The sequence below is a fragment of the Megascapheus bottae genome, chromosome 11 (genome assembly GCF_031878675.1).
Source record: "Megascapheus bottae isolate mThoBot1 chromosome 11, mThoBot2.hap1, whole genome shotgun sequence".
Taxonomy (NCBI): domain Eukaryota; kingdom Metazoa; phylum Chordata; class Mammalia; order Rodentia; family Geomyidae; genus Megascapheus; species Megascapheus bottae.
The window spans coordinates 11606013-11632426 of record NC_143519.1 but is presented as its reverse complement, the minus strand read 5'-3'; the positions used below and the strand labels follow the sequence as shown (position 1 = coordinate 11632426).

The window sequence follows — 26414 nt, the reverse complement described above, 5'->3', positions numbered from 1 at the left end:
ATATTGTATAGAAGATGAATAAGCTACAAATTGGCTGTTGACGGAGGATAAAGTGGCTTCTTAAGTCTTGAAAGACTGTCATCTTTCCCATGGGGTCTTACCCTGACATACCCTATGAGAAAACACTTCTTCAGCTGGCAGTTATTAGGATTGAAATATTGGGACTGATTTCCTTTGTACAGGGATTGAGGCAGGAAAATGTGAGGAGTCCACACTTGTGGCTGTGCCTAGTACAGGTGAGCAGAGTCTGGGCAGTACAGCGTTGGGAAGACTAACTCATATCTTCCTTGTCTTACTCACCTGGCATAAGAATAAAGTATAGTCCTTGAGATCAGAAAGCACCGCCTTCAACTCTGCCTGCTGTAACTAGCACGATGCCTACAAGTGATAGTTATTCTTTGAGCTGGATCTTTGAGGGTCACAGAAAGCTTTCTGTTGTCTCAGTAGACCAAAGAAGCAAGCTGCTTAGAGAATGGAGCTAGGATGTGTGCGCATTTAATCTTACAAACACTAGCTACCACCACATGCTATCTTCCCATTTCACTGCAGAAAATGGGACCGTTCCAGAACACTGTGTTTTGAGTCCTTGGACAAAGTTCTGAGAGACTCAGGCTCTAGTTTGACTTCCCCTGTGATACCCACCAACCTTTAAAACATCCTAGAATGAAGTTCAGGTGTAGAGAATGAGTTTATTGTTGTTTGTTGCTATTGATTTTCATAGGATTGCTCTGATGCGTTAGGTAGATTTTCTTTGTAGATTTTGAAGCTATCCTCAGATTAAACACACTTTCATTGCCTAAGTTAGGAAAACACAACTGAACATATCAATGAAATTCTTACTATGTAAAAGTAATTCAACAGTTTTGCTGGTGGAAAAAAAAGGGCTAAGAGCGTGGCCTACTGGTAGAGTGCTTGCCTAGCATGTGCGAAGGCCTGGGTTTGAAAAAGCTGGAAGTGGTGCTATGGTTCAAGAGGTAGAGCAGCAGCCTTGAGGACACCCAAGGGCAGTGCTTAGGTCTGGAGTTCTAGCCCTAGGACTAACGAGAAAGGGGGGGGTGGAGAGAGAGGGGGAGGGAGGGTGTTGTTTCTGGTGTAGTATTGGAGCCAAGAGTCCATCAGTAACCATTGTGCTGAGTGTGAGTGGCACCCCCAAACCTTCCATTCCCACTATGTAGCTCAGAAGACCTCTGAATTGCATTGCACAGCACCCCACTCTTTAAATGTTTCCAAATTGCTTGAATATCTAATGACTCCAATATGGGCTCCATAGACTCTTACAAACGATTTTTGTTTCTTCCCTTGAGGTTGTTTCAAACCCAGTCCCTCCATTTAATTAAAACCAAAGTTACCAAGTCTGAAGATAAAGAACAACCTATCCTCCTAAGTGTATAGTTACAGGTACCCCATCCTACGACTCACTAGACGAGGATGAGTACATTTACTCTTCAACTACTGACTTCCTGAACGTCTTGCTTTGTCTTCTTAAATAAACTATTCCAAGGAAGAACTGATTGACATAAAGAAACTGCTTTTCAAATCAAGCAAGTTCGAGCACTCAAGGATTACCCATTTGAGGAAGCAGGACACTGATCTTTGATTTCGGCTCTCTGTATGAGATGCTTTGACTCACATAGTCTCATGTTGGAGTCTTCCTTATAGGCTTTTCTTTTCCAGTTTCAAAAATAATGTAACAGTCTTCATTCTGGGACTATTTGGTTTGTACTTAAGGATTTTAGCTTCTCTTATGTAAAATCTTTTGATTATGGTAGTTATTTAGGGTCAGAGATAAACAGTTGCCAGACTGAGTGTGTAGCTACGTGGTATGCCTTGTGCTTAGCATGTGTGACACCGAGCTTCAATCCCCAGCACCACAATAATAATAATAATAATAATAATAATAATAATAATAATGTTATTAGGATTATTATTTTAAAAAACAAAGGATAAGAAAGAAAATTATCTCATTCTGGTAGTCTGTCAAGTTAAATGAACAGTAGACAAATCAAGAAGTACATTTTCACGCCACACAGATTTTCCTGAGTGAAGCTGAAGACAGTAGATGATTCTCACGGGTGGCCTTGCCCGGAAATTAACTTCTCCCATCCTTACGATTACTCATTACTTTATGGATGTGTATTTACTTAGGATTACTCTTCTCAGGAGTCTATTTGGAGAATGAACTAGGAGGTAATGTAGGTCAACAGTTCATAGATAGGATAGGAGATTCCATGTAAGTGCCAAGTATTAATACAGAGCAGTTCAATATTTAAATATTTAGTTTGGTGTTTTTCTGTGACTCTACTTGGTTCAGAAATAGTACAGCCCACTGAGTACTAGGATTCCTTTAATACCTTGGTTATACCAATGGACCTTAAGAATCACATGGATCCCCGTCACCTGGGACCCTAGAGGAATGTGGAATCTCTAGGGAAAACATGTGTTAATAAGTAATTGCTACCGAATGTTATGTATATTTTTTGCAGTAATACATTCTTTACATTAAGCCTATTTGCTGGGGAAAAATTTTCTTTTGGATGAAAAGTTTTCCTAGCAATGAAGTTCATTTTTGAAATATTGGTATGGATAACCTATGAGCATACTTCCCAGACTTTTCTTTTTTCCCCCAAAATGTATTTAGTTGTTAAAGTAAGAATATGATGTGGTTGTTATTACTTTTGGTTGAAATGCGGCTCTAGCTCTGTGACTTTCATTAAGGTGAAATGAGTTTTCTGACTATAAGGAGAAGGTGCTTTTCTTTGTAACAACAGGTTTTGGAGGGGCTTCTCTGTCCTTTTTGAGTTCCGAGCAGGCTCTGATTTTCATTTCTACCCTCACCTCATTGTGCGCTGGGTGAAAAAGACAGCCCAAGGGCACTCAAAAAATTCCACACCCTACAGCTTTTGAGCCACTGAGAATTTAATGAGCCAGGAAAGGAGAAAACTCTTCTCTGTGAAATGAGAACTAAAAGTAGGTTATGGTGATTTTATTTCAATATTAACAAAACACTTCATTTGTATATTTATGTCTATAAAAGGAAGATAGATGAGAGTTGAGAGCTGGAGGTTTGGGTTGCCACTTACGGCTTTTCTCTTTTTTTTTCTTCCTTTTCTCTCCTTCCCTATTTTTCCTCCCTTCCTTTTTCCTTTTTGTACTGGACCTCAAACTCAAGGCCTCTTACTCTCACGTGGCTTTTTCACTCAAGGCTGGCACTCCATTTCCCATGTATAGTCCTTTTTTTTATCAATCATGTTGCTGAGACATAGGGTAATTTAAACTATAATATCCTTGTTTATGAAATAAGGATTATCACCCCTGTCTCTAAGGATTATAACAAGAATTAGATATAATAATGTATGATAAAAATAAGAAACCTTAGCATACACACAAACATCCTAACAGGAATCTGAGGGATACTAGTCATTGCTCCCACATCTTGACACACCTTCATGTGTTTGGGAGAGCCTAGCCTTGCTTGTCTGGAAGTCTCATCTCACTTGACTGTAACTACATGCTTAGTGTCTGACTAACCCCACTGCAGTGTAAGGGCTGTGAGAACAGGGCTGTGGATCTCTTACTCCTCCTGAACACATTATCTGTGCTGTCCCTTCTATTAAGTTGGCCAGGAAGAGCTATCTGGACCCCAAGGACATAAATCCAGTCAGAACAGGGGATTGGGAACAAGGAAGACAGAAAAGGGAGGCAGAAATAAGAGGTTGTTCCTGGTTTCCTTTCCTTAGGATGGCTAGGGAGGGTCCAAAACTGAAGCATGAAATACATCTAGCTTTGGTGCATGCTGGTGACTAATGCTTACAATCTAGCTACTCAGGAGGCTGCGATCTGAGGATTGGAGTTTGAAGTCAGACGGGGCAGGAAATTAATTGTAGTAGAGCATTAGACTTGAGCAAAGGGCTTAGGGTCAGTGCCACAGCCATGAGTTCAAGCCCTATACTGGACAAAAGAAAAGAAAATGCAGGCCGGGAGTTTGGCCTAGTGGTTAAAGTGCTTGCCTAGCATGCATGAAGACCCGGGTTCGATTCCTCGGTACCACATACATAGAAAAAAGCTGGAAGTGGTGCTGAGGCTCAAGTGGTAGAGCTCTAGCCTTGAGAAAGTCCAAGGACAGTGCTCAGGCCCTGAGCTCAAGCCCAGGACTGGCAAAAAAAAAAAAAAAAAGAAAATGCATCTAGTTTTATGTGAACTGAGGACCTGGCTCAAATAGTGTAGAATTCCAGACGTAGCTAGGAACAGGAGAATAACTCTGGCCAATTCAGAAGAGCCCATTTTTTTCTCTTTCTCTTTCTTTCTTTCTCTCTTTCTTTCTTTCTTTCTTTCTTTGCCAGTACTGCGGCTTGAGCTCAGGGCCTGAGCACTGTCCTTGGACTTTCTCAAGGATAGAATTCTACCACTTGAGCCTCAGCACCACTTCTGGCTTTTTCTAAGTATATGGTACCAAGAATTGAACCCGGGTCTTTGTGCATGCTAGGCAAGCACTCTACCACTAGGCCAAACTCCCAGCCCAGGAAGAGCCCATTTTTATGCCTTAGAGCTTTTTAGTTTATTTGGAAACATTTTTAGTAATCTGTCCTTTAATTTCTCCTATAGAAATAAATGTGTAAATAAACTATTCTAGTTGATGGAAGCTGCTTCCACTGACACAAGCATTTTAGAGCTACAAGTTGTCAGCCGTTTTTTTTTTTTTTTTTTTTTTGGCAGTCATGGGGCTTGAACTCAGGGCCTGAGCACTGTCCTTGGGCTTTCTGAAGACTAGAGCTCTACCACTTGAGGCACAGCACCACTTCTGGCTTTTTTCTATGTATGTGGTACCAAGGAATCAAATCTGGGTCTTGGTGCGTGCTAGGCGAGCACTCTACCACTAGGCCAAACTCCCAGCCCAGGTTGTTGGCCTTTTGATGAGTCCTATCAACCTCGATAGCCCCCAAACAGTGCTTTTCCCTGTCCAAGTTCTGACCTCACCCCTGATCCTGGGGTGACCACTATTGAGGCTGTTTGTCCTTTTACAATAAGGAAGAAACTGCTGGTTGGAACAAAGAGGCCACACTGAGCCAGAAAGCTGACCCAGGGCCAAGAGGATATTACTGCCAAAGAAAGACCTGCAACAGATCATCTGAAATTTGGATAATCTTCCTGAGGTGTTGAAATCAGCTCATTAGCATTTACCAAAAGCGAAGAAAGATGTCCAGGTAGAGGCGCAGGGGACGTGCCTTAGAAACAAACTGTGGTAGAGTTGGTATTGTTCTCCAGTAATGCAAGTCAGTGTGGGCCAGGTCTTTCTGTCCCCGCCCCTCCTGCCGCCACACGGCCAGTTATGAACTTAAACCACTGTTGGATGCCTCTCAACTGAGTGAAGAAAAAGAGAAAAGAACTAATAGAAAGTAGGGAGAGATGTACGGTCTCTAAAATCAACCGATGCTACTTAAGGGTTTGATAGAATTCATGATACCCGTCAGATGGAAATGATATCTGAACTCAAACTATAATGAAAAGTAAAAAGAAAAAAAAAGGCAAGGAATCTATCAGTATAAGCCAAACTGATATTCTTTTTTTGTTGTTGTTGTTATTGTTGGTTGTGGAGCTTGAGCTCTGGGTCTGGGTGCTGACCCTGAGTTCTTCAGCTCAAGGTTACTGCCCTACCCCTTGAGCCATAGCACCACTTCCAGTTTTCTGGTGGTTACTTGCAGATAAGAGTCACGGTCTTTAGTGCCCAGGCTGGCTTTGAACCAGGATCCTCAGATCTCATCCTCCTGAGTAGCTAGGATTACAGGCGTGAACCACTGAGCCCTGTTAAACTGATATTCTTAAATCTCTTGGGGAAGACTTCCTTGATGAAGATAGTCCTGTGAGCATTTGTAACCACCACTGGGTACCTGTCTGTACTGCTCCTTTAAGAAAATACTTTTACAGCCAGGTACTGGTGGCTCACACCTCTAATCCTAGTTACTTAAGAGGCTGAGATCTAAGGATCAGTTTGAAGCCAGTCTAGGCTAGAAAGTCTGTGAGACTCATCTCCACTAAATTACCAAAAAAACAAAAAACAACAACAAAAACAAACAAAAACAGCCCAAAATGGAGCAGCAGTGGCTCAGGTGGTGGAGTGCTAGCCTTGAGCCAAAGTTCAGAGAGAGTGCAGGTTCTGAGATCAGGCCCCAGGTCTAACACAAAAATATGTATCTTTTAAAATTACCTTTAATTAAGTAGTTGTAGAAAGGAGTTACCATTCAACAAAGCAGTTTATGATGACAGTGCATCTTGACCTCTGTCACCTGTCCACATTCTCACCCATGGATGCCTTCCAACCCATCCCTTCCCTCACTCTTTTTACACTTGGTAGGATTGAGGTTTTTTTTAAACTGCATAATGCCTTCAATGAGTTCATAGTACTAAGGGATGGCTTATAACTGTCACCTCATGCCTCAGCTGACCACTATTAGTCACTAGACTTCCTATTCTGGCAGTTCTGGATTTTGAAAGCCAAGTCTTATGCTTGCCATGTAGGCACTCGAGCCACAGCCTCAATCCTTTTTTACTTTTGAACAGCCCCATATCACTAACACACCATGTGTGTGCTGTCTCCCTAGAGTGCAGGGACAAGGAAAGCCAGGCTGTTTCACATGGATCCCATGTACCATTATTTGCCTATAGTTACTTTGATCAACATATATTGGATTGGCCTGTAATGAAAGGGAAGACGGCTTTCTTGTTCTAATTGCAGCATACCTGAATACATTTCCCAGTAATGGGAGAGTTGGGGAAAGGATGGTAGAGCTGTGTTGGCTGAGTCTGTATCCCCAAGCTTTGATCGTACCTATCTGGGTACCATTCCTTCCTGTCAAGATGTTGGAGAGAGATTAAAAAAGTAGCTACAATAACATTTTTTTTCTGTCAGTTGTGGGGCTTGAACTCTGGGCCTTGGCTCAGTCCCTGAGCCCTTCAGCTCAAGGCTAGCCCTCTACCACTTGAACCACAGAGCTACTTCTGCTTTTCTGTTGGTTAATAGTCTCATGGGCTATTGTGCCAGGCTGGCTTTGAATGTGGTCCTCAGATTTCAGCCTCCTGAGTAGCTAGGATTACAGGTGTGACCACCGGTGCTCAACTACAGTGACACTTTGCTTCAAGGTTATAGCACGAATGAATAATGAACATTTAGTGCACATTGGCACAGTGTTATTGTTTATCCCCTAACTAAGCTGTGATGCTTGTGGAACCCTTCCTCACAGGTATGAATTAGGAGCTGCTCTGTTTATTGGATGGGCAGGAGCGTCACTCTGCATAATTGGTGGGGTCATATTTTGCTTTTCAATATCTGACAACAACAAGACACCCAGGTATGTAAAAAGGGACCAAAATCACTATTAAAAAGTACTACTTTTAGACACAATTTAATTTTTTTTTAAATTCAGGGTCCTGGGGATTGAACTTTGGGCCTCACATTCTTTTTTTTTTTTTTTGGCCAGTCCTAGGGCTTGAATTCAGGGTCTGAACATTCCTTGGGCTTTCTCAAGGACAGCACTATACCACTTCCAGCTTTTTCTATGTATGTGGTACCGAGGACTCGAACCCAGGTCTTCGTGAATGCTAATCACTCTACCACCAGGCCAAACTCCCAGCTCTGAGCCTCACATTCTTGCTTAGCTTTTTCATGAGAAGCTATTGCTCTATCACTTAAGCAATGCCTCCGTTACTAACAACTTGCTGGTGATTGAAGATAAGCCTCATATAGTTTTCTACTCAGGCTGAGTTTTGAACTGAGATCTTCAGACTTCAAGCTCCTGAGTAGTTACAGTTGTGAACCACCAGCACCAGACAGGAAAATTAGTCTTAAAAACTAGCTCTGAAAAAATAATTGAACAAATGAGTAAGCCAGGAATTTTTTCTACAGAGATTCTTTGTCATGCAATTTACTAGACAACTTTGAATTCTTTGCTCAAGGTTAGCGAGAAGGATGCTAATAAGAAATTTGCTGTTGACATAAATAGATAGAAATGGGTTTTGCCTGGTTTTTGTTTGCTTTATGCATAGAACAGATTCTACACCCAATTGTCATTTTTGCCTTTCAGAATGGGCTACACATACAACGGTCCCACATCTGTCATGTCTTCTCGGACAAAATATCAAGATCGAGAAGGAGATCTTAAGCCCACAAATCCATCAAAACAGTTTGATAAAAATGCTTACGTCTAAAACTCTGCCGGCCAGCCATATCTTGAGTTATAAAAGTGAACGGTTCACAAAATGGTTCCATCAAGTCCCTTCTGTAATTAATACTCAGACTATTTTTTAAAATATGAATTGGGAGAACTTGTTGATTGTCTGGATGTAAATGTTCTTACAGTTATGAACTAATCATTTTCTGTTGTGGCTTTCTATAAAAAAAATAAACAGGTTTATTTACAGGATTTGCCTATTTTCTATATTTAGAGAACACATAAAGCACAAAGTATCAGGTTCAAGAAGTAGTTATACTAGCACTCCAGCCTGACCCCATTTCTTATTTCATTCATGCATTAAATAGAAGTGTAAAAAGTATGTCATAAGTAATAGGGGCACAGTGTGAGACTAGTTCTTTAAAGGCATTTATGTTAAAGACATGTTGGCTGCTTCTTGTTTCTCGTTCCTGTCATTCAATATGGTGGCTCAAGGATGGGTTCACGAGGCCATTTACGTGATACATCCACCCTGAGGAAGGGACTGTGGGTTCCTCTGACAGAGGTAGAGTCCCCACACAGCAGAGCAGCTGAGTCAGCTAAGATGGGGCTGCAGCTGGTCAATAATCAAGGTCCAGGAGCACATGGTTCCCCCCACCCCAGACTCAGAAGGGTGAATTCCTGTGTCTCACATGAGGCACATGAGGAGAGACTCATCATTTCCCAAGATTTGTTGTTTCAGTGACTTCCGAACAAAGTCACAGATTTATTCTGTATCACATGCTGTGAGGGTGAGACTGACCGTCAGTCCCTACAGCTGAGCTTCAGTGCCCTGTGCAATGACCTCAGCCACCATAGGCGGTGCATTCCCTCAGTGTTCTGCAGCTATACAAAAGGAAATTAAAATGAAGGGCTTAAGTAATTTGCCACAATAGTGACTGAATCTCAACCTAGATTTCTGACTGGGACAAATGAGGGTGAAAGAGCTTCAAGCTATGGGTAAAAAAAAAATGGTACCAGTATTATTTGAAATCAAGTGTCTGAATGTAAGTCATCATGTGAGTGAGTGACAATGTCACTTCTCTGAAGTGTCAGTGATGAGAGGAAACATTGTGTGGAGATGCTCTTCAGAATAAAATATCAAGGGAAATAAAAGGAAGTGTGGACAGATGTGCTGAAAAAAATAACAGATTCCATCACGTTAGCCCTTGAAATACCTTTTTAAAAAAAGACATGCTAGATATGTGGAAGCTAGATCTAAAATACATCAGAAGTACACGAGAAGATATACAGTATTCTACGCATGCCACACAGTGAGACCAAGGAGTATACTCTTAGGAGGGGACCACAAAGGCACAATGTCTATGTGGCTGTGACCATGTAAAATAACATTTGTAGCAATGAACTTCAGGAAATGGAAAAGTATTTTTTCCTTTGCTGTTTTTGTTTTCTTTTTTTTTTCTGGTTTGTTTATCTGTCTTTGGGAGGGCGAGGAAAGGTACAGAAACAAAGGGTGAAGACATGTAGCAGTGGTACTCACTAGAAAATGAACTATACACCTTGTGGGTGGGGACCGGAGAGAACAAGTGGGAAAAGAGTGAGGGAAGGGGTGACAGAAAAGAAATATGTTCATTACCTGACCCATGTACCTCTAAACTCCTCTGTACATCAACTTTGTAATAACTGGAGAGAAGAAGGTAGGCCAGTGCTTGGACCAGGTTAGGGACAGGGTCATGTGGGTGCACACTTAAAGCCAAAGATTAATTTTCAGCCAGAAGTTGAGGAAGGCAACATTCAGATCGTACATAGAATTTAGGGAGGTTACGGGGAGGAAGGTTTAGAAAAGCTGTTGGTAATCAGAAACATGTTAGCGGGGGCTGGGGTTGAGGTAAGATTCAAAAGAGGAGTCAAATCTAGTAAATACGTAAATGATGTGATAGGTTTCAAGGACACACAAGTTAAACACTGGGTTTACCCCAGCAGACTTGAGACAGAGTCCAGGGTGAATGCCTACTTTTGTCAGCAAGTTACTTAATAATCCTTCCTTAAATCTTTATACTGAGGATGATTGCAATGACCACATCTCAAAATTGTTCTAATTAAATGAACTAGTACATAGAGTATAAACAGAAGTATGGAGCGGATGTGTATTGGGCTCATAAATGAACTAGTACATGTGTTTAAAACAAGCAAACCAAACCTGACCCACAGGCTCAGTATACATCTGTTGGGGAAATGGCCTGTGTACCATCTCCTTTCAGCAATGGGATAGTGTAGGTGGCCCATCACTGTCCTGCTACATGAAAGCTAGAGCCATCGCTCATGAAAGCTTTTGGGATCATGTACATAAAGTGAGTTACATTTGTACAGAAATGGCCCCTTAGGGAGAATGTTCAAAGTTTGGAGTGGGCTTACATAAGAAAAAAAACCCTGGAGAAGGTGAGAACAGGTTTATTCTAGTTAGGAAGATATGGTGCGACTATCAGAGCAAGCCTCACCCTTAAACCCCTCAAGAATTTTTTTTTTTTGTCAGAACTGGGGCTTGAACTTAGAGCCTTGTGGTTTCTCACTTGGCATTTTCGCTCAAGGCTGGTGCTCTACCACTTGTCACACCTTCACTTCCAGTGGTTTTTGCTGATTAAGTGTAGGTCAGAATCTCCAGATGTGGCCACACTTCTTCAAGGATTATAGGCCTGAACCACTAGCACCCAAAATCAGTCCATTCAGAAACTTAGTTGAGAAATCATCTCTAATGAGCAGCCACAGTCACAGTGATGTAAAGGAGGGCTTTACTGATAAGGTTGACAGATGAAGACATCCCCAATCTCAACAAACCATTTAGTTAAAGATTTCTTTTTTTTTCTTTTTTTTTCTTTTTTTTAAGGAAACAGTAGGGATAGTACTACATGAGTGTAAAAAAAATGCAAAGAATAGTGCCTATGCACTTTCTGACTTTGACAATGTCATTGTTCACGAAAATAACTAAATTAGTTTTGAGGTATTTTATAGGATGGGTTGAGCATTTAAAAAAGAAGTAAAACTACATATACATTCAAGTAATGGCTCAATCTTTTCTACTTGATATTCTGACACAGCTAACTGGTATCTACAGTTGATTCAGAAAATAATGGAGATAAAAGATTGTATTGCAGGAAGTTACTGTTCAATAGCAACATGCTTACCGGGGCTCAAGCTCAAAGTTGAAAATGAACAGGAAACTTTTGGGAAAATGTATTTCATGTAAGCCTATTAGTTAAGCACTTGAAATTTCTGTATGAAAAATAACTAACCTAACTTGTGATTTTTTTTTTTGGATGCTACTGATTTCATTTTAAAGGTACCAACAGAATTTTCTAGTATTAAACACTTCAATGTGACAACATACATAAAAATATTTAAAAAGTTATAATAATTCAAACCAAAACCTGCTATAAGTTAAAAACATTTTTCACTTGAAAATAACATATTTAAACACTAGACTACCATTCTGAAGAAAACACTTTTTATGACTTCAATGACATTTTGTTTTCAAGCAGGAGTCAATCACCTTTATCCACTCCAAAATACTGCTTTTCAATACTGTATGAGGTGCCCTTTAAGAGAGAGATCCTTACTCTCTGAGTTGGCTTCCAGATGTTTGAGGAAGCCTGGAAGGCAGGCATACTAGGATGGTGGAGGCTATTACCGAGATATTGCTGGCTTCTGGCTGTGTGGACTTAAAAGTTATACTTCTAAAAAGTCACTCCATTCACTCACAGTTACTAAGCTGTTTTGTATTGGGTTTGGCTCATGATCTTGAAGACCTGTGGAAGAGGAGGAAGGGGAGGGAGAGAAGGACCCAGTGGTTAAACAAATACATTGTCAAACCTGGGTGATTTCATGCTGTGTATTGAAAAACTTTTAATTTTATTATCTTTAAGTAGTTGTACAAAGGGATTTCAATTGAACATGTCAGTGTATGAGTAAAGGGGGCTCTGATCAGTGCCATCCCTTTCATCATCATCCTTCCTCTCTCCCAACCCCACCAGGCCCCTCAATCTCCCGGGTTCCGATTTCATGTGTTCACTCTCCCACCTTCCCCTCTGCTCCTCCACCCCTCTTCCCTTCATCTTGCTGGCTTCTGGGCACTCAGTATTTTGGAGATGCCCAGCTCCAGTCCCCTCCAGAGGGAGCTATGAGGGAGGTGATGATAACTTTTACTTGTGAGTCGCTTACAAATCTACCCGCCCCCCCCCACAGGGCCTGGCATGTAGGCTTCCTTCTCGTTCTACAGTATTTAGATGGGGGCAGGGATGTTCAAATAGCTTGGTACATTTGTGTTGTGTTAAGAACTCTGAGCTGAACTGGGTGCTGGTGGCTCATGTTTGTAAACCTAACTACACAAGAGGCTGAGAATTGTGGTCCCAAGCCAGTCCGGAAAATCTGTGAGACTCTCGTGAGACAAAATAAATAAATAAATAAACCCTAGCTACTCAGGAGGCTGAAATCTGAGGATTGTGGTTCAAAGCCAGCCCGGGCACTAAAGTCTGTGAGACTCTTATCTCCAATTAACCACTAGAAAACTGAAAGTAGTGCTGTGGTTCAAGGAGTAGGGTGGTAGCCTTGAGCTGAAGAGCTCAGGGACTGCGCCCAGGCCCAGATCCAACCCTCACAAATGACAACAGGAACAACAACAAATCTAAATCAACATTACTATCAGGCAAAATAATTAGGGGTCTGTAATCCCAGCATTTTAAAGGAGAGACTGAAGGGTTGCAAGTTTGTGGCTGGTCTGGGCTCCAAAATAAAACCTGGCCTCAAAATAAATAGGCATATGAAACACATAAATTGTAATTTTCTAATTCAAAACAAGTTGAATCTTGCTGAGAGTTAAATTCCTGGTGATCCAGGCTCCAGACGATTACTTGCACAACGGGTGACTTTCCAGCTAGCAATTCCATCTGTAATTTACCCCACTATCTATGAACCAGGAATTTCAGTTTCTGTGGGACAGGTGCATGAAGAGAATACTTCTGCGTCATTTGAAGAAATAATACAATGTTTTTGGTATGTATATGGGGGGAGGTCCTGGCATTTGAACTCAGGATTTTTGTGTGTGCTATGTATAGGAGTCATGTCCCCCCCGTTCTTTTTCCTTTTTCTCAGATCTTCCTGGGGCCTCAGGCCACAATCCCTTGTTTGATCTATGCTGTCTGTGTCTCTGGTATTACAGAAGTGACCACATACCTGCTTGTTTGTTGAGATAGAGTCGTCCTGGCTTTTTGCCCAGTCTGGCCTCCAACTGTAATCCTCCCAATCTCTACCTCCTGGGTAGCTGGGATTATAGGCATGAGCCATCACACTTGGTATTGCATATTTTTTGGATGAAAAGTTATGCCAGAAATTAAATAAGGATGATTAGTGTACGTGTATACACTTATTCAGACTCTATCAAAAATGACCAAAAGCATCAAAACCTCGTGTAAACGAGTAGTGGGCTTCTGGTGGTAGTTTTGTGTGTGTGTGGTGGGACCTTGTGCAAGCTAAACCACATCCTCAGCCTCTGGGAGTATTCTGACGATATGTTAGCATACCTGAAATAAATCCTTGTGGAGATGAATGACAAACTAGTCAGAAAATGGAGAGAGAGAGAGAGAGAGAGAGAGAGAGAGAGAGAGAGAGAGAGAGAGAGAGAGGGGAAGGGAGGGAGGGAGGGAGAGGGAGGGAGAGAGAGAGGGAGAGGGAGAGGGAGAGAGAGAGGGAGAGGGAGAGGGAGAGGGAGAGGGAGGGAGAGCGCGCACCACCAACCTTCTCCCCTGGGCTCCCGAGGGATGAATGCCCCCCAAGCACAGGGCACTTGAAGAGAATTGAATTCCTTCTTCACAGCAGGAGGTTGCCTGTGGTCATGCCCAATTTTTTTCCCCAGAGACTTTTCTTCGTCTAAGGATGAGCCATCCCAGTCGTCGTCGTCCACGTCTGCGCACTGTAAGAAATACAGAGAGCCTGGCTCTGGGGCTCCCGAGTGTTATCCTAGCTGCTCCCGAGGCTGGGACCTGAAGATCGTGGTTCTAACCCAGCCCTAGCAGGAAAGTCCATAAGACTCTTATTTCCAATGAAACCATCAGAAAACCCAAAAGTGGTGCTGTGGCTCAAAGTGGTAGAGCACTAGCCTTGAGTGTAAAAGCTCAGGGATAATACCCAGGCCCTGAGTTCGAGTTCCACAATATACAAAAATAGAAAAGGAACGAAAGACACAGAGAAGAATTGTTTCTTAAATGGTGCCGGCTGAACACTGATGAGGGTGGAGATGTAACTTGTGGGTGGAGATGGGAGGGAGGGATTAGGAGAGAACAGATAACATGATGTGAAAGAAAATGTACTTATAACCTGATGTATGGAAATGTAACCCTGCTATATAGCACCTCTAAAACAACAATAACTTTTTAAAAATTCCATAAAAAAAGGGAAATGATGCTCCTCAATCTTGCTGCACTGTCAAATGAGCAGCTGACAGTGAATGACAAGAGACCTCAAACGAGCATCCCGCAAGGCAATAAAGTAGATTTGGAAATGTACATACACACACACACACACACACACACACACACACACACACACACCTTTTTGGTCGCACGTGGGGCTTGAACTCTAGGTCTGGGCACTGCCCCTCAGCTCTTCAGCTCAACACTAGCACTCTACCACTTGAGCCACAGCACCACTTCCAGTTTTCTGGTGGTTAATTGGAGATAAGAGTCTCATGGACATTTGTGCCCAGATTGGCTTTGAACCATGATCCTCAGATTACTGGTGAGCTACCCAGCAGAAATCCCTATTTTGGAAGATGAACAAATGTTTTTCTTTCATTCCATGGGAATGTATACTTTTCCTCTTTACCAGTCACCAATGCTACCCTGTAGGGCGGGTCTCATCATTCAGAGAGCCCCACAGAGGCTGAGCAGGACCAGCTATCCACCACCAGCCCTACCCAAAGGGCACCTTAGCTTCTCCTGGTGATACATAATGTTTAGTCCTGGGACTTGAACATGGGTCGTGGGCACTATCCTCGAGCACTTTTGCCTGGCACTTGAGCCACAGTTCCATTTCTGTTTTTTTCTGTGTATGCGGTACTGAGGACTCAAACCCAGGGCTCTGTGCATGTTAAGTAAGCACTCTACCACTAAGCCATGTTTCCAGCCCGTGACTTCTTATCATTAAGTTAAACAACACAAGTAGCACTAACTAATAAAAAGTAGTCTGAAGCCAGGTGCTGGTAGCTCACACCTGTAATTCTAACCACTCAGGAGACTGAGATTTGAAGATCAAGGTTCAAAGTCAGACTGGTCAGAAAAGTCCATGGGACTCATATTCCCAATTAACCAGCATAAAGCTGAAAATGCAGCACCAGCTGAGACGAGAGAGAGAGAGAGAGAGAGAGAGAGAGAGAGAGAGAGAGAGAGAGAGAGAGAGAGAGAGAGAGAGAGAGAGAGCGCGCGCGAGCGAGAGCGCACGCACCAGGTAAGAGCTGCTCAAGATCCTGAATTCAAGCCCCTGTACCAGCACAGACAGACGCACGTGTGCGCACACACATGCACACACGCACACACACACATACTCGCACAGATACACAAAGTAGTTTGATATAATGCTCTGGATTCCAGAGATGAATAGAAGGGGAAAACAATCTTATTTTAATAAAAAATGAAGAGAAAAATGCCATGTGTTAGGAGACTGGGTCAACACAGCTGTTGAGACCCAGCAAGGGAGATCCACTGGCCAGCGCTGGCCTGTGCACGGTGGGAACACTGGAAAATGCTCCGGCTTCATCATTGCTGGCCCTCAGTCCACACATCCAGGACCAACTCCTCCACTAGCTCGGGCGCCTAGCGGGGAGATATCCTATAAAGCCCCTATTTACCATCTACTATCTGTGAGCTCCGGGAACAACATGGAATTTGTACAGAAATGTGCAACTCTATCCAGTGGGGCATGTCTATGATGTATTATTATAGGCTGAGTATCTCTTATCCAAACTGCTTGGACCTGAAGGATTTATGATTTATAGGGTTTTAGGAATATTTGAATAGACTTTCCTGAGCATCTAAAAATCAAAAACCCAAATCTAATCCTTTTTTTTTTTTTTTGCGTGTGTGAGGGGTAAGGAGAAGTGCCAGGGATTGAACCCAGAGCCAGAGATGCCAGCTATCACTGAGCTACACCCTTAGTCTCAAAGCTGGGGGGAGAAAGTTTGTAATTATGCTTGTCGCTGCTTATAAGTTGAGAATTTTGGAACATTTTCCATTTCGGATTTGTAGACTGGGGTTACTGTGTTTGTACCACCAAGTGGACAGTGCAGTGTCTCTCATTCTCTATAGTGACAGAAATGCACTGTTCAGAATGAGGCGGAATTACCAGCTCTGCCTCATTTATGCATCACATTTGTTTTATGTTTCACTCTAAAACGTCCTTATTCATCCAGAGAGGAATGTGTGTTTAGTAAGTGGTTTTTACCTTTAGTTCTTCTTCTTTGAATTCTTCTTTTCTGTCAAACTTCTCAGGAATGTGAATCCCTCCAACAGCTTTATTCATACTTTTTGGCTGTGGAATGATCTTTTCAACTTTATCAGTTTGTATTTTAATGGAGGTTACTATAGGAGCAAAAGAAAGTGGTCAAGAAAAGTATTCAGTTCTACCCTTATAGTTTTGACAAGTCTAAGCTTTGTACATAATTGTGTACTACCAAAATAAAATTCACTGATGTATTTGGGAGCTGAACACTTAGAAAGAATTTCATTAAGAATCAGTCCCCAAACAATATATGTGTGTGTGTGTGTGTGTGTGTGTGTGTGTGTGTGTGTGTGTGTGTAGAAAACTAAAACTGGATCCCTGTTTGCTACCAGGCACCAATATTACCTCAAAGTGAATCAAAGAACTCAACATCAGATCTGAAACTTTGGAACTACAAGATGGAGTAGGAGAAATGTCAGGACTTATTATAGGCACAGATAGGAACTTTTTTTTTTTGCTGAGTCCCAGGAGCACAGCAATTAGAAGAGAGACTTGACAAATACAGTTACATCAAAATAAAAAGTTTCTGCATAGCCAGGTTCTGGTGGCTCACGCCTGTAATCATGGCTACTCAGAAGGCTGAGATCTGAAGACGAGGTTCAAAACCAGCCTACATAGAAAAGTCCATGAGACACTTCTCTCCAGTTAACCCACCAGAAAACCAAAATGGAGCTGTGGCTCAAAGGCATAGAGTACTATTCTTGGTGGGGAGGTTGGAGGGGGGGAGTTCAGGGATAATGTCCAGGCCCAGAGTTCATGTCCCATGACCAACAAAACAAATAAAGTGGGCCGGGAGTTTGGCCTAGTGGTTAAAGTGCTTGCCTAGCATGCACGAAGACCCGGGTTCGATTCCTTGGTACCACATATATAGCAAAAAGCCGGAAGTGGTGCTGAGGCTCAAGTGGTAGAGTTCTAGCCTTGAGAAAGTCCAAGGACAGTGCTCAGGCCTTGAGCTCAAGCCCAGGACTGGCAAAAAAAAAAAAAAAAAAAAACAAAGTAAGGAAGTAAGTTTCTTCACAGCAAAGGATATATTTACTAAATTAGACAGCCAACAGACTGGGAGAAGATCTTTACCAGCAATATTTCCAATGAAGGCCTAATGTCCAAAATTTACAAGGAACTAAAAAAAATCTAACCCCTCCACAAACTAATAAACCAATAAAAGAAAGTTACAGAGAGATTTCTCAGAAGAATTGTGAATGGCAAATAAAGATATGAGGAAATGTTCAGTCACTGGCCATAAAGGAAATGCAAATCAAAACTATTTTGAGATTCCATCTCACCCCAGTCCGATAGCCATATGGAGAAACTGAACAACAAATGCTGATGGGGATGTGGGAAAAAGAGGAACCCTACTGCACTGCTGGTAGGAATGTAAACTCAGACAACCACTCTGGAAGGTGATTTGGAGATCTCTCAAATAACTAAACATAGACCTTCTCTATGACCGCGCCATACTACTCTTGGGCCGCTACCCAGAACATTGCAAGTCAGGATATGGTAAAGACATTTGCACATGCATGTTCCTTGCTGCACTATTCACAATAGCCAAGCTATGGAAACAGCCCAGATGTTCTACAATAGATGAGTGGATCAAAAGAAATGTGGTACATAATGGAATTTTACTCATTCATTAGAAAGAATACTATGTCATTTGCAGGAAAATGGGTACACGTAGCACAAATCATGTTAAATGAGGTCAGTCAATCTCAGAGAGACAAAAGGTGCATGTTTTCTCATATATGGAAGCTAGACCTAAAATATAACTGGACATGAGAACCTCTACAGGACTCTAAGGAATCTACACATCAACAGACGGAAGTAAGATGATCTTAGAGGAGGAGCCCACACGCATAACCCCTCTGACCACTGAAAACACTGGTTCTTCAGACAACTTCCAGGAAATGGAAACATGGTTTTTTGGTGATAGCTTTTGGTGTGCTGTTGTCTTTGCTTCAGTTCTTCTTTTCAGGGGAGCATGGCAGGGCACAGAGAGGAAGGGAGGGCAAACAACCGTGATGACATCTAACGGACAATATGTGGAAATGAACTATGTAACTTGTGGGCAGTGTCTGGAGGGGAAACTGAGCATTGTTCAAAAGAGAAATGTCAGCTGGCCACAGTGGCTCACGCCTGTGATCCTAGCTACTCAGGATGCCGAGCTCTGAGGATCGAGGTTCAAAGCCAGCCAGGCCACTAAAAAGGCCGTGAGACTCTGATCTCCAATTAAGCACCAGAAAATTGGAAGTGGCGCTGTGGCTCAAGGGGTAGGGCAGTCACCTTGAGCTGAAGAGCTCAGGGACAGTGCCCAGGTCCAGAGTTCAAGTCCCACCACAGATAAAAAGAAAAAAGAAAAAAAAAGAACTGTATTCATTGTCTGACTTATGTAATGGTATCCCCTGCATACTACTTTAATAATAGCAATAAAATTATACTTTAAAAGAGCAAATTCCAGGGGCCGGGAGTTTGGCCTAGTGGTTAAAGTGCTTGCCTAGCATGCATGAAGACCCGGGTTCGATTCCTCGGTACCCCACATACATAGCAAAAAGCCAGAAGTGGTGCTGAGGCTCAAGTGGTAGAGCTCTAGCCTTGAGAAAGTCCAAGGACAGTGCTCAAGCCCTGAGCTCAAGCCCAGGACTGGCAAAAAAAAAAAAAGAGCAAATTCCAATCCTCCAGCCAAGAAACTACCAAGTCTTCATTGTAAACCAGAAAAGGAAGTCTCCTTCAAGTATATGGTCAGAAACTGATTCCAACAAGGTAACTTGTAGAAACAAATGGGTTATAGTTTATATAATTATATGACTGTATGTCATATTCAGCTTACCTACAGTGTAAAATAATAATTATACTTAGTAACAATTAAAATCTGTCATTTTAAATTTATGTTCAATACTTTTTTCTTTAAAAACTGACCCATGAGGGTCAGGAGTGTGGTCTAGTGGTAGAGTGCTTGCCTAGCATGCACGAAGAGCTGGGTTCGATTCCTCCAAACCACGTACATAGAAACAGCCAGAAATGGTGCTGTGGCCCCAGTGGTAGAGCTGTAGCCTTGAGAAAACCCAAGAACAGTGCCCAGGCCCTGAGTTCAATCCCCAGGACTTGCAATAAACAAACAAACAAACAAAAAACTGACCCATGAGCCATATCTCTTTTGAGAAAGCTACCAGAAGTCACCTACCAGGGACCAGGACCCTGTCTTTCTTTGACCCTGCCCCACCTTCAAAGGGCAGAGCACAATGCCATAGTACAGCCATTCTTACAGCCTCCTGCTGAACTGAGGGTTGAAGAGTGTCCCCTCAAGTCCTTGCATTAAGTCCCCAGCCTCAGGACTTTAGAAAGTAGCCATACTTGGAGGCGGAGTTGAAAGGTAGTTAAATCAAGTGAGATCATCTGTGTGAAAATGTCTAAAACTGGAAGTCAGGACAGGGTTAGGTACACGGGGGAGAGGTGATGTGAAGAGAAGCAGGGACAAGACGGCCACGTGTGGGCCAAGGGCAGAAGCAGAGAACCCTTACAAGGAACCAGCCTTGCCAATGCCTAGATTTTGGACTTCCTGGAACACTGGCAGGGTAAATCCTCCCACAGGTATTTAGTACTTTGTTGTTGTTACTGCAGCTGTAGGGGACTAATACCCACAATATCCCAGCCCCTTTCCTCTTGTTCAGTCTGAAGATGGATGGCCTGCTAAGCACACCCCCCTCCCTCTGGAAGTGCCCACCCTCCCAGCTCCGGCTCTCTGCCCCTGACCCCCAGGGCCTGCTGTGTGTGTGGGGGGAGGGGGGGAAACCATTGTCTGTCTTCAGTAAAACTTCCAGGAGGTTTTCCCAGGATCAAAGCTCACACCTGAGGGTTTGGAAGACACATCAGAGCCCTCTAATTCGCTTCCCTCCGTCCCATCTGTGTCACTTTTGATGCTGCTCTTGCCGAAGCCACTCTTACTGCTTCTCACGGGCTGAATGGGAAGCAGGTCTGGGGACACAAAGGCCTGGATGAAGTCATCCTCGTCCAGCTCCTCCTCGGAGCTGAAGGGAGGTGTCCTGCAAAAGTCACAACGGATAGGGTTGGCATCGTCTCCTCTGGTATAAGGAATCCAAACCACAGGGCCTGTTATATGGGAAGAACCTTCTCACAGCTTTTCCTACAGAAGAGGTGGCAGTGAGGACTAGGAGCTACTAAGGAGGCAGAGATGTCCCCAGGTCCAGGCCTGACAACCACGTGGCACTGGTTAAAGTGCACCCAATTTATGACCTCGCTCCTCTAAACCCAAATGTGTGTTTTCTTCATGTCCTCCATTTTCATTGTGCCTAAAGGAAACACTTTTCGGTGAAGGAAAACTATTACTTTCCACAATGATACTGTTCTGCTTTTTAAGTTAGTACTTCTTACTTTCAGACTGCACCTTACAAAGTCCTTGAACATACACCATCTCATTTGTAGTCTCACCTGATTATGGCTCCCCTTTTAATATTAAACAGAAACTCTAGACAGTGTCAGTGAAAGAATATTTCTAAAGAGTCCTTAAATTCCAGACAACACATCAATGGATGGAAAGTGAATTATGTTGGATTATTCTCTACTATACAGTGCTTTGAAAAAGATCCAGAATAAGGCAATGATGAGAAAGTTCAACTACCCTAGAGTTAGTATTGCTCATAATTAATGACAATTATACATCTACAACTCATTGAGTGCCCACATATGCCAAGCACTGAGCCATACTGAGCCATACCCTTTTTATATACTCTCTCATTTAATTTAATTTGTGAAATTATACCCTGAAAAGGGCATTATCCCATATTACCAAAAGATTAAGAAAATTAAGCCTTACAATAGTAATCAATTGCATTACAGTTGAGCAATTGCGCAAAGCTTCTTAGTAAGAACCTAGTAAAATAAGGTCTAGGGTCCTCATTACTTTTTGGGGATTATTTTTTTGGCCTGTCCTGGAACTTGAACTCAGGGTCTGGGCACTGTCCCTGAGCTTTCTGTGCTCAAGGATAGTGCTATATCCCTTGAGTGGCCGCTCCATTTCTGGCTTTTATTTATTTTCATGTTTTGGTATTTAATTGGAGATAAGAGTCTCATGGGCTGGGACTTTTCAACCTTGGCTGGCTTCAAATTACAATTCTCAGATCTCACCCTTCTGCGTAGTTAGGATTGTAGGCATGAGCCACCAGGACCCAGTTCTAACTAGTGTGTGTGTGTGTGTGTGTGTGTGTGTGTTTGGTGGGTTATGGGGCTTGAACTCAGCTTGGGCTTAAGACTACCGCCTTATCCTTGAGCCACGCCTCACTTCCCATTTTCTAGAGGTTAATTGGAGATAAGAGTCTCAGGTGCTTTTGTGCCCAGGCTGGCTTTGAACCTCAATCCTCAGTTCTCAGCCTCCTGTGTAGCTAGGAACACAGATGTGAGCCACTGCACCCCGTGTGTGTATGCATTTTAACTCATCCTGGTGCTTAGAACTCAGGGCCTGGGCACTGTCTTGTACTTTTTCAAGCCTAGCTACTCAAGCACTTGAGCCACAGCACCATTTCCGGCTGTGATACAAGGAATTGAATCCAAGGTTTCATGCAAGGCAGGCAAGCACTCTACCATTAGGCCACACTCCTGGCCCCTCTAACTAATTTTTAAAATGAGCTAGAACCACAGGATCAAATCTGAAATTTATACTCCCCATCACTCAATTCATCCACTGGCTTCCTATGTGCTTTTCCTGAGCAATTCCTCCACACTGGGGTAGAATATATGAGAATAACTCACATTGTTAGCCCGGGCCTTAGTGGAGACTTGAGAGTGGTTAAGTGCTACTGACCTCTCTAACTGATCAGCAAAGGCATGACACAAACAACACATCCCAAGGGAATCACAAACTAACTATGACTGATTGATCACAATGACTTTAATCACCACAAGCATACTAATGTATAAAGAAAAGGCATATTCAGTAAAACAAAACTTGAGAATTCTTTCCACCTGCCCCAAGTACTCACGTTGTAGATAAAGATTTTCTGGGAAAATTGTCTTCTATGACGGTTTTCTTACTTCTAAGGAACAACAGAAAAAATATTTTTCAAGTGAATAACATGATTTAACACAAATAGTTATGGAATTATTATTTTATTTTTAGTTTTGCTTTTAACAGAACCAAGATGGGCACCAGTTTCTCAGACCTGGAATCCTCTCTACTCAAGAGGCTGAAATCTGAGGATCATCATTCGAAGCCAGGCCAGGCAGGAAAGTCAGAGATTCTTTTATCTCCCATTAACCAGCAAAAAGCCAGAAGTGGAGGTATGAATCAAATGGTAAAGTGCCAGCCTTGAGTAACAAAAGTAAAGGAGAGTGCTCCAGCCCTGAGTTCAAGCCCCTATTGGAGGCAATAGGGTCACAGGAGGAGGAAGAGAAACAAGAGCTTCCTCTCTTTCACAAGAAGACATAGACAGGCAGCTGTCTGCCAGGCACAAATCTCTCAACAGAACCTGACCATAGTGCTATCTTGATCTCCAACTTGCAGACTCCAGAACTGCAAGAAACAACCTTGCGCTGGAGAGCACATCCAGTCTATGGCATACACCCTGGGAACCGAAGGTATCTAAGGCAGAACAATGAGGTTAAAGATACTCACTTTGGAACAGTCATCCTGTCAGCAAAAACAGATCTTTGTCTAACCAGTGGTTTACTTGGGGGAGGAAGCTGGATGATTTTGGGTACTTCTTCAGCCAGAGGGGTGTTCATTTGAGGAACACTGTACTTGTCTGGAATGGGCAGGGGGGATATTCATGAGTTTCCACTGCCTTGAAGCAAAGAGCAAAACTAAATGATACAGTCCTGTCTAAGGTGCCATAGAAATGAATTCCAGGCCTTTCCTTCTTCCCTCGTTTCCTCCTCCCTTCCTTCTTCTTTCATATATATATATATATATATATATATATATATATATATATATACACATATATATATAAAATAAATATATATTATATATTGGGGCCGGGAGTTTGGCCTAGTGGTAGAGTGCTTGCCTAGCATGTATGAAGACCTGGGTTCAATTCCTCGGTACCACATACATAGAAAAAAAGCCAGAAGTGGTGCTGTGGCTCAAGTGTAGAGCACTAGCTTTGAGAAAGTCCAAGGATAGTGCTCAGGCCCTGAGCTCAAGCCCAGGACTGGCAAAAAAAAAAAAAATATATATATATATATATAACATATATTATTAATATAGCATATTATATAATATGTATTTCTTTTCTTCCTAAAACAAAACCTAGACCCAGCACTGACAGAACAAAATAGTAGGGGAGTTGTCAATGAAATGCCCAAGTTTGTATATACCATGTCTGAAGTTATGAAAAGGGGTGTTAAGATTAACTCTCACCTAAAGGAATGAAATGGCAGCTGGTATCAGGCTTCCCTGAAGAGAGCAATGTCCTCTCCTCGATTTTACAGCTGACCTGATACTCAAGAGATTCTCGAATTTGCTGGATGTTTGGAATTTTTCTTGCTTGCTCATGTCTTCCTAGTTCCACCGTTCTAAGGACTCTGTTCAGGTGGTCGCTTGGAATGCCACGTGTGTTCTGCAGGAGTAAGATGTGCAGTGAGCTGGGGCTGAACGGGGGGCGTTTGTCAGCTCATGGGTGTGTGTCAAGATTAACTCTACCCTCGGTGCAACCCACCCTTCCTCAGCTCCAGTGATGACCCCATGCGGAGTGTGCATCCTGCCACCCACAGGATTTCACCATGCACAGATGTCTGGCTGTTCATGACTAATGTAACAAAGACCAAATGAATCCACCGAGCTAGAGGAATTCCCAAGTGAAAGGCCAATCCGAGAAGGCCCAAGCAGGAGGCTGAGAGCTGTGACTCCGCAGAGGGTCACACAAGTACAATTAAGGAGGAATGTGGCACACTGAGGCACTGGAGCAGGGCTGCCTTTTGGGAAAGACAGGTGCCCAGGCAGGAATAGTCAAAGCACATCCCACACACTAACCCTGCAGACCTGGCTGAGAAGACCAGAAAAAGAAGGTTGAAAGTTTCAAGGTCCTTCCTCAGGGAGGAGAAAGTCATCAGAGGCGACTTTCTAATATAGAACTCGCGTTAATTCAAGAGGTGATTTGATGGAAAGGAACACAGAAGACAGTTAAAGGGCTAGTGATGCAGTAACAGTATCTCACACACAAATCCATCTCCCATTTTGACTCTCATTTCAGCTTTTCTCATTGCAGGGCACCATCCCACCACTCACTCAAATGCCCGGGACACAGATCCCTTCCTCAGGGCAAATGCCCCTTCCAACGTATTTTCTCTGACCTCAGTGATTTGACCGGCCCCACCTTACTTTTCTCTCATCTCTGCTTCTTCATCTTTTCATCCGAGATCTATCACTGTGTCTGTGGGTTGGCTTCACTGACAAGCTTTCCTTCTCTCCTCTATTTCATTCAATTTATTTTTCAGAAACAAAAATGTAATCAACTAGTAAATACACCAAAAAGAAGTGAACGTACTGAATGAATTCCTAAGTTTTCGAGTTTCTTCACCAAGTTATGCTCCAAGAGTGTTCTTAGTTCCTTAGTGAAGGAAGGACCAGTCTTCAGATATTTCCTTGAATATGTCTTCTTATTTAATTTCTGTTCATTTTCCCTTCCTGAAGTAAGGTTTAAAAAATAGGTTGAAAGAAGATTAAACATACGTATTAAATCTCCAAGCAGAATATAGCAAAGTACAACTTTAAAACAGCAAGTAAATACTTGGCAGTATTTTGGGATAGTTTAGTCCTTCAAATAACACATAATATTGAAATACTACAGCTTCTAAAACTATTAATCTGCTTCAAAATCCAGTGCAAGCAGGGCATGGTGGCTCACAGCTGTAATCTTAGCTATTCAAAAGGCTGAGCTAGGAGGATGGTGATTCGAAGCCAGCCTGGCAGGAAAGACTAAGAGATTTTTATGTTCAATTACCCACCCAAAAATCCAGAAATGAGTTCTTGTTCAAGAGGTAGAGTGCTAGCCTTGAGGGAAAGCTAACGGATAGAGCTCAGACCCCAAGTTCAAGCCCCAGGGCTAGCATAAAGATTTTTTATTTTGTTTTGTTTATTTGACTGTCCTTGAGCTTGAATTCTGGACCTGTGCGCTGTTCCTGAGCTCTTCAGCTCAAGGCTACTGCCCTACCCCTGGAGCCACAGCCCCACTTCCTGTTTTCTAGTGATTCATTGGAGATAAGAGTCTTATGTTCTTTAATTCCTGGGCTGGCTTTGACCCTTTGAACCTCGATTCTCAGATCTCAGCCTCCTGAGTAGCTAGGATTATAGGTATGAGCCACCACACTCTGCATGAAAGTTTTTAAATGAATAAACTTTAGGCTTTAGTGCATTTAAAAGTTCTCAATTTTAAATTATAAGCTGAACAGTTTTAAAAATGCATGTAGTCATTGAAACAGAAAAGATATTTAGAAAATTCCTGGTCTATAAGTAGAACTATTTCCCCTCAAAATTCACCTCCAAATTCAATTAGGATTCATGAATTATTTGGTAAAGAAACAGGTCTAGTTTAACTATTTAAGAATGGTGGTGGCTCATGTCTATAGTCCTAACTACTCAGGAGGCTGAGATCTGAGGATCGAAGTTCAAGGCCAGCCCAGGCACTAAAGATCCTAAAGAATGTGAGACTCTTATCTCCAATGAATCACTAGAAAATGGAAAGTGGGGCTGTGGCTCCA

The 26414-nt window shown here is 42.5% G+C and overlaps 2 protein-coding genes across 3 annotated transcripts in view; one reads left to right on the top strand and one right to left on the bottom strand.

Annotated features, from left to right (window-relative positions):
* The window catches only part of Cldn10 (claudin 10), a 64452-nt gene extending 56041 nt beyond the window's left edge, over window positions 1–8411 (top strand). For both annotated transcript variants that reach the window (XM_090341964.1, XM_090341963.1), the window contains exons 4-5: window positions 7236–7343; window positions 8076–8411. In XM_090341964.1, the coding sequence (XP_090198090.1) occupies window positions 7236–7343; window positions 8076–8199 (232 nt within the window). In that variant the 3' untranslated portion in view covers window positions 8200–8411. The remainder of the gene's footprint in view (window positions 1–7235; window positions 7344–8075) is intronic.
* Window positions 8412–10588: 2177 nt separating this feature from the next.
* The window catches only part of Dzip1 (DAZ interacting zinc finger protein 1), a 49630-nt gene continuing 33804 nt past the window's right edge, over window positions 10589–26414 (bottom strand). Inside the window, exons 12-19 of the mRNA XM_090341962.1 lie at window positions 25202–25341; window positions 24076–24274; window positions 23329–23458; window positions 22697–22750; window positions 20550–20743; window positions 16650–16786; window positions 13950–14124; window positions 10589–11965 (exon numbers count right to left, since the gene is read on the bottom strand). Of these exons, the coding sequence (XP_090198088.1) occupies window positions 11886–11965; window positions 13950–14124; window positions 16650–16786; window positions 20550–20743; window positions 22697–22750; window positions 23329–23458; window positions 24076–24274; window positions 25202–25341 (1109 nt within the window). The 3' untranslated portion in view covers window positions 10589–11885. The remainder of the gene's footprint in view (window positions 11966–13949; window positions 14125–16649; window positions 16787–20549; window positions 20744–22696; window positions 22751–23328; window positions 23459–24075; window positions 24275–25201; window positions 25342–26414) is intronic.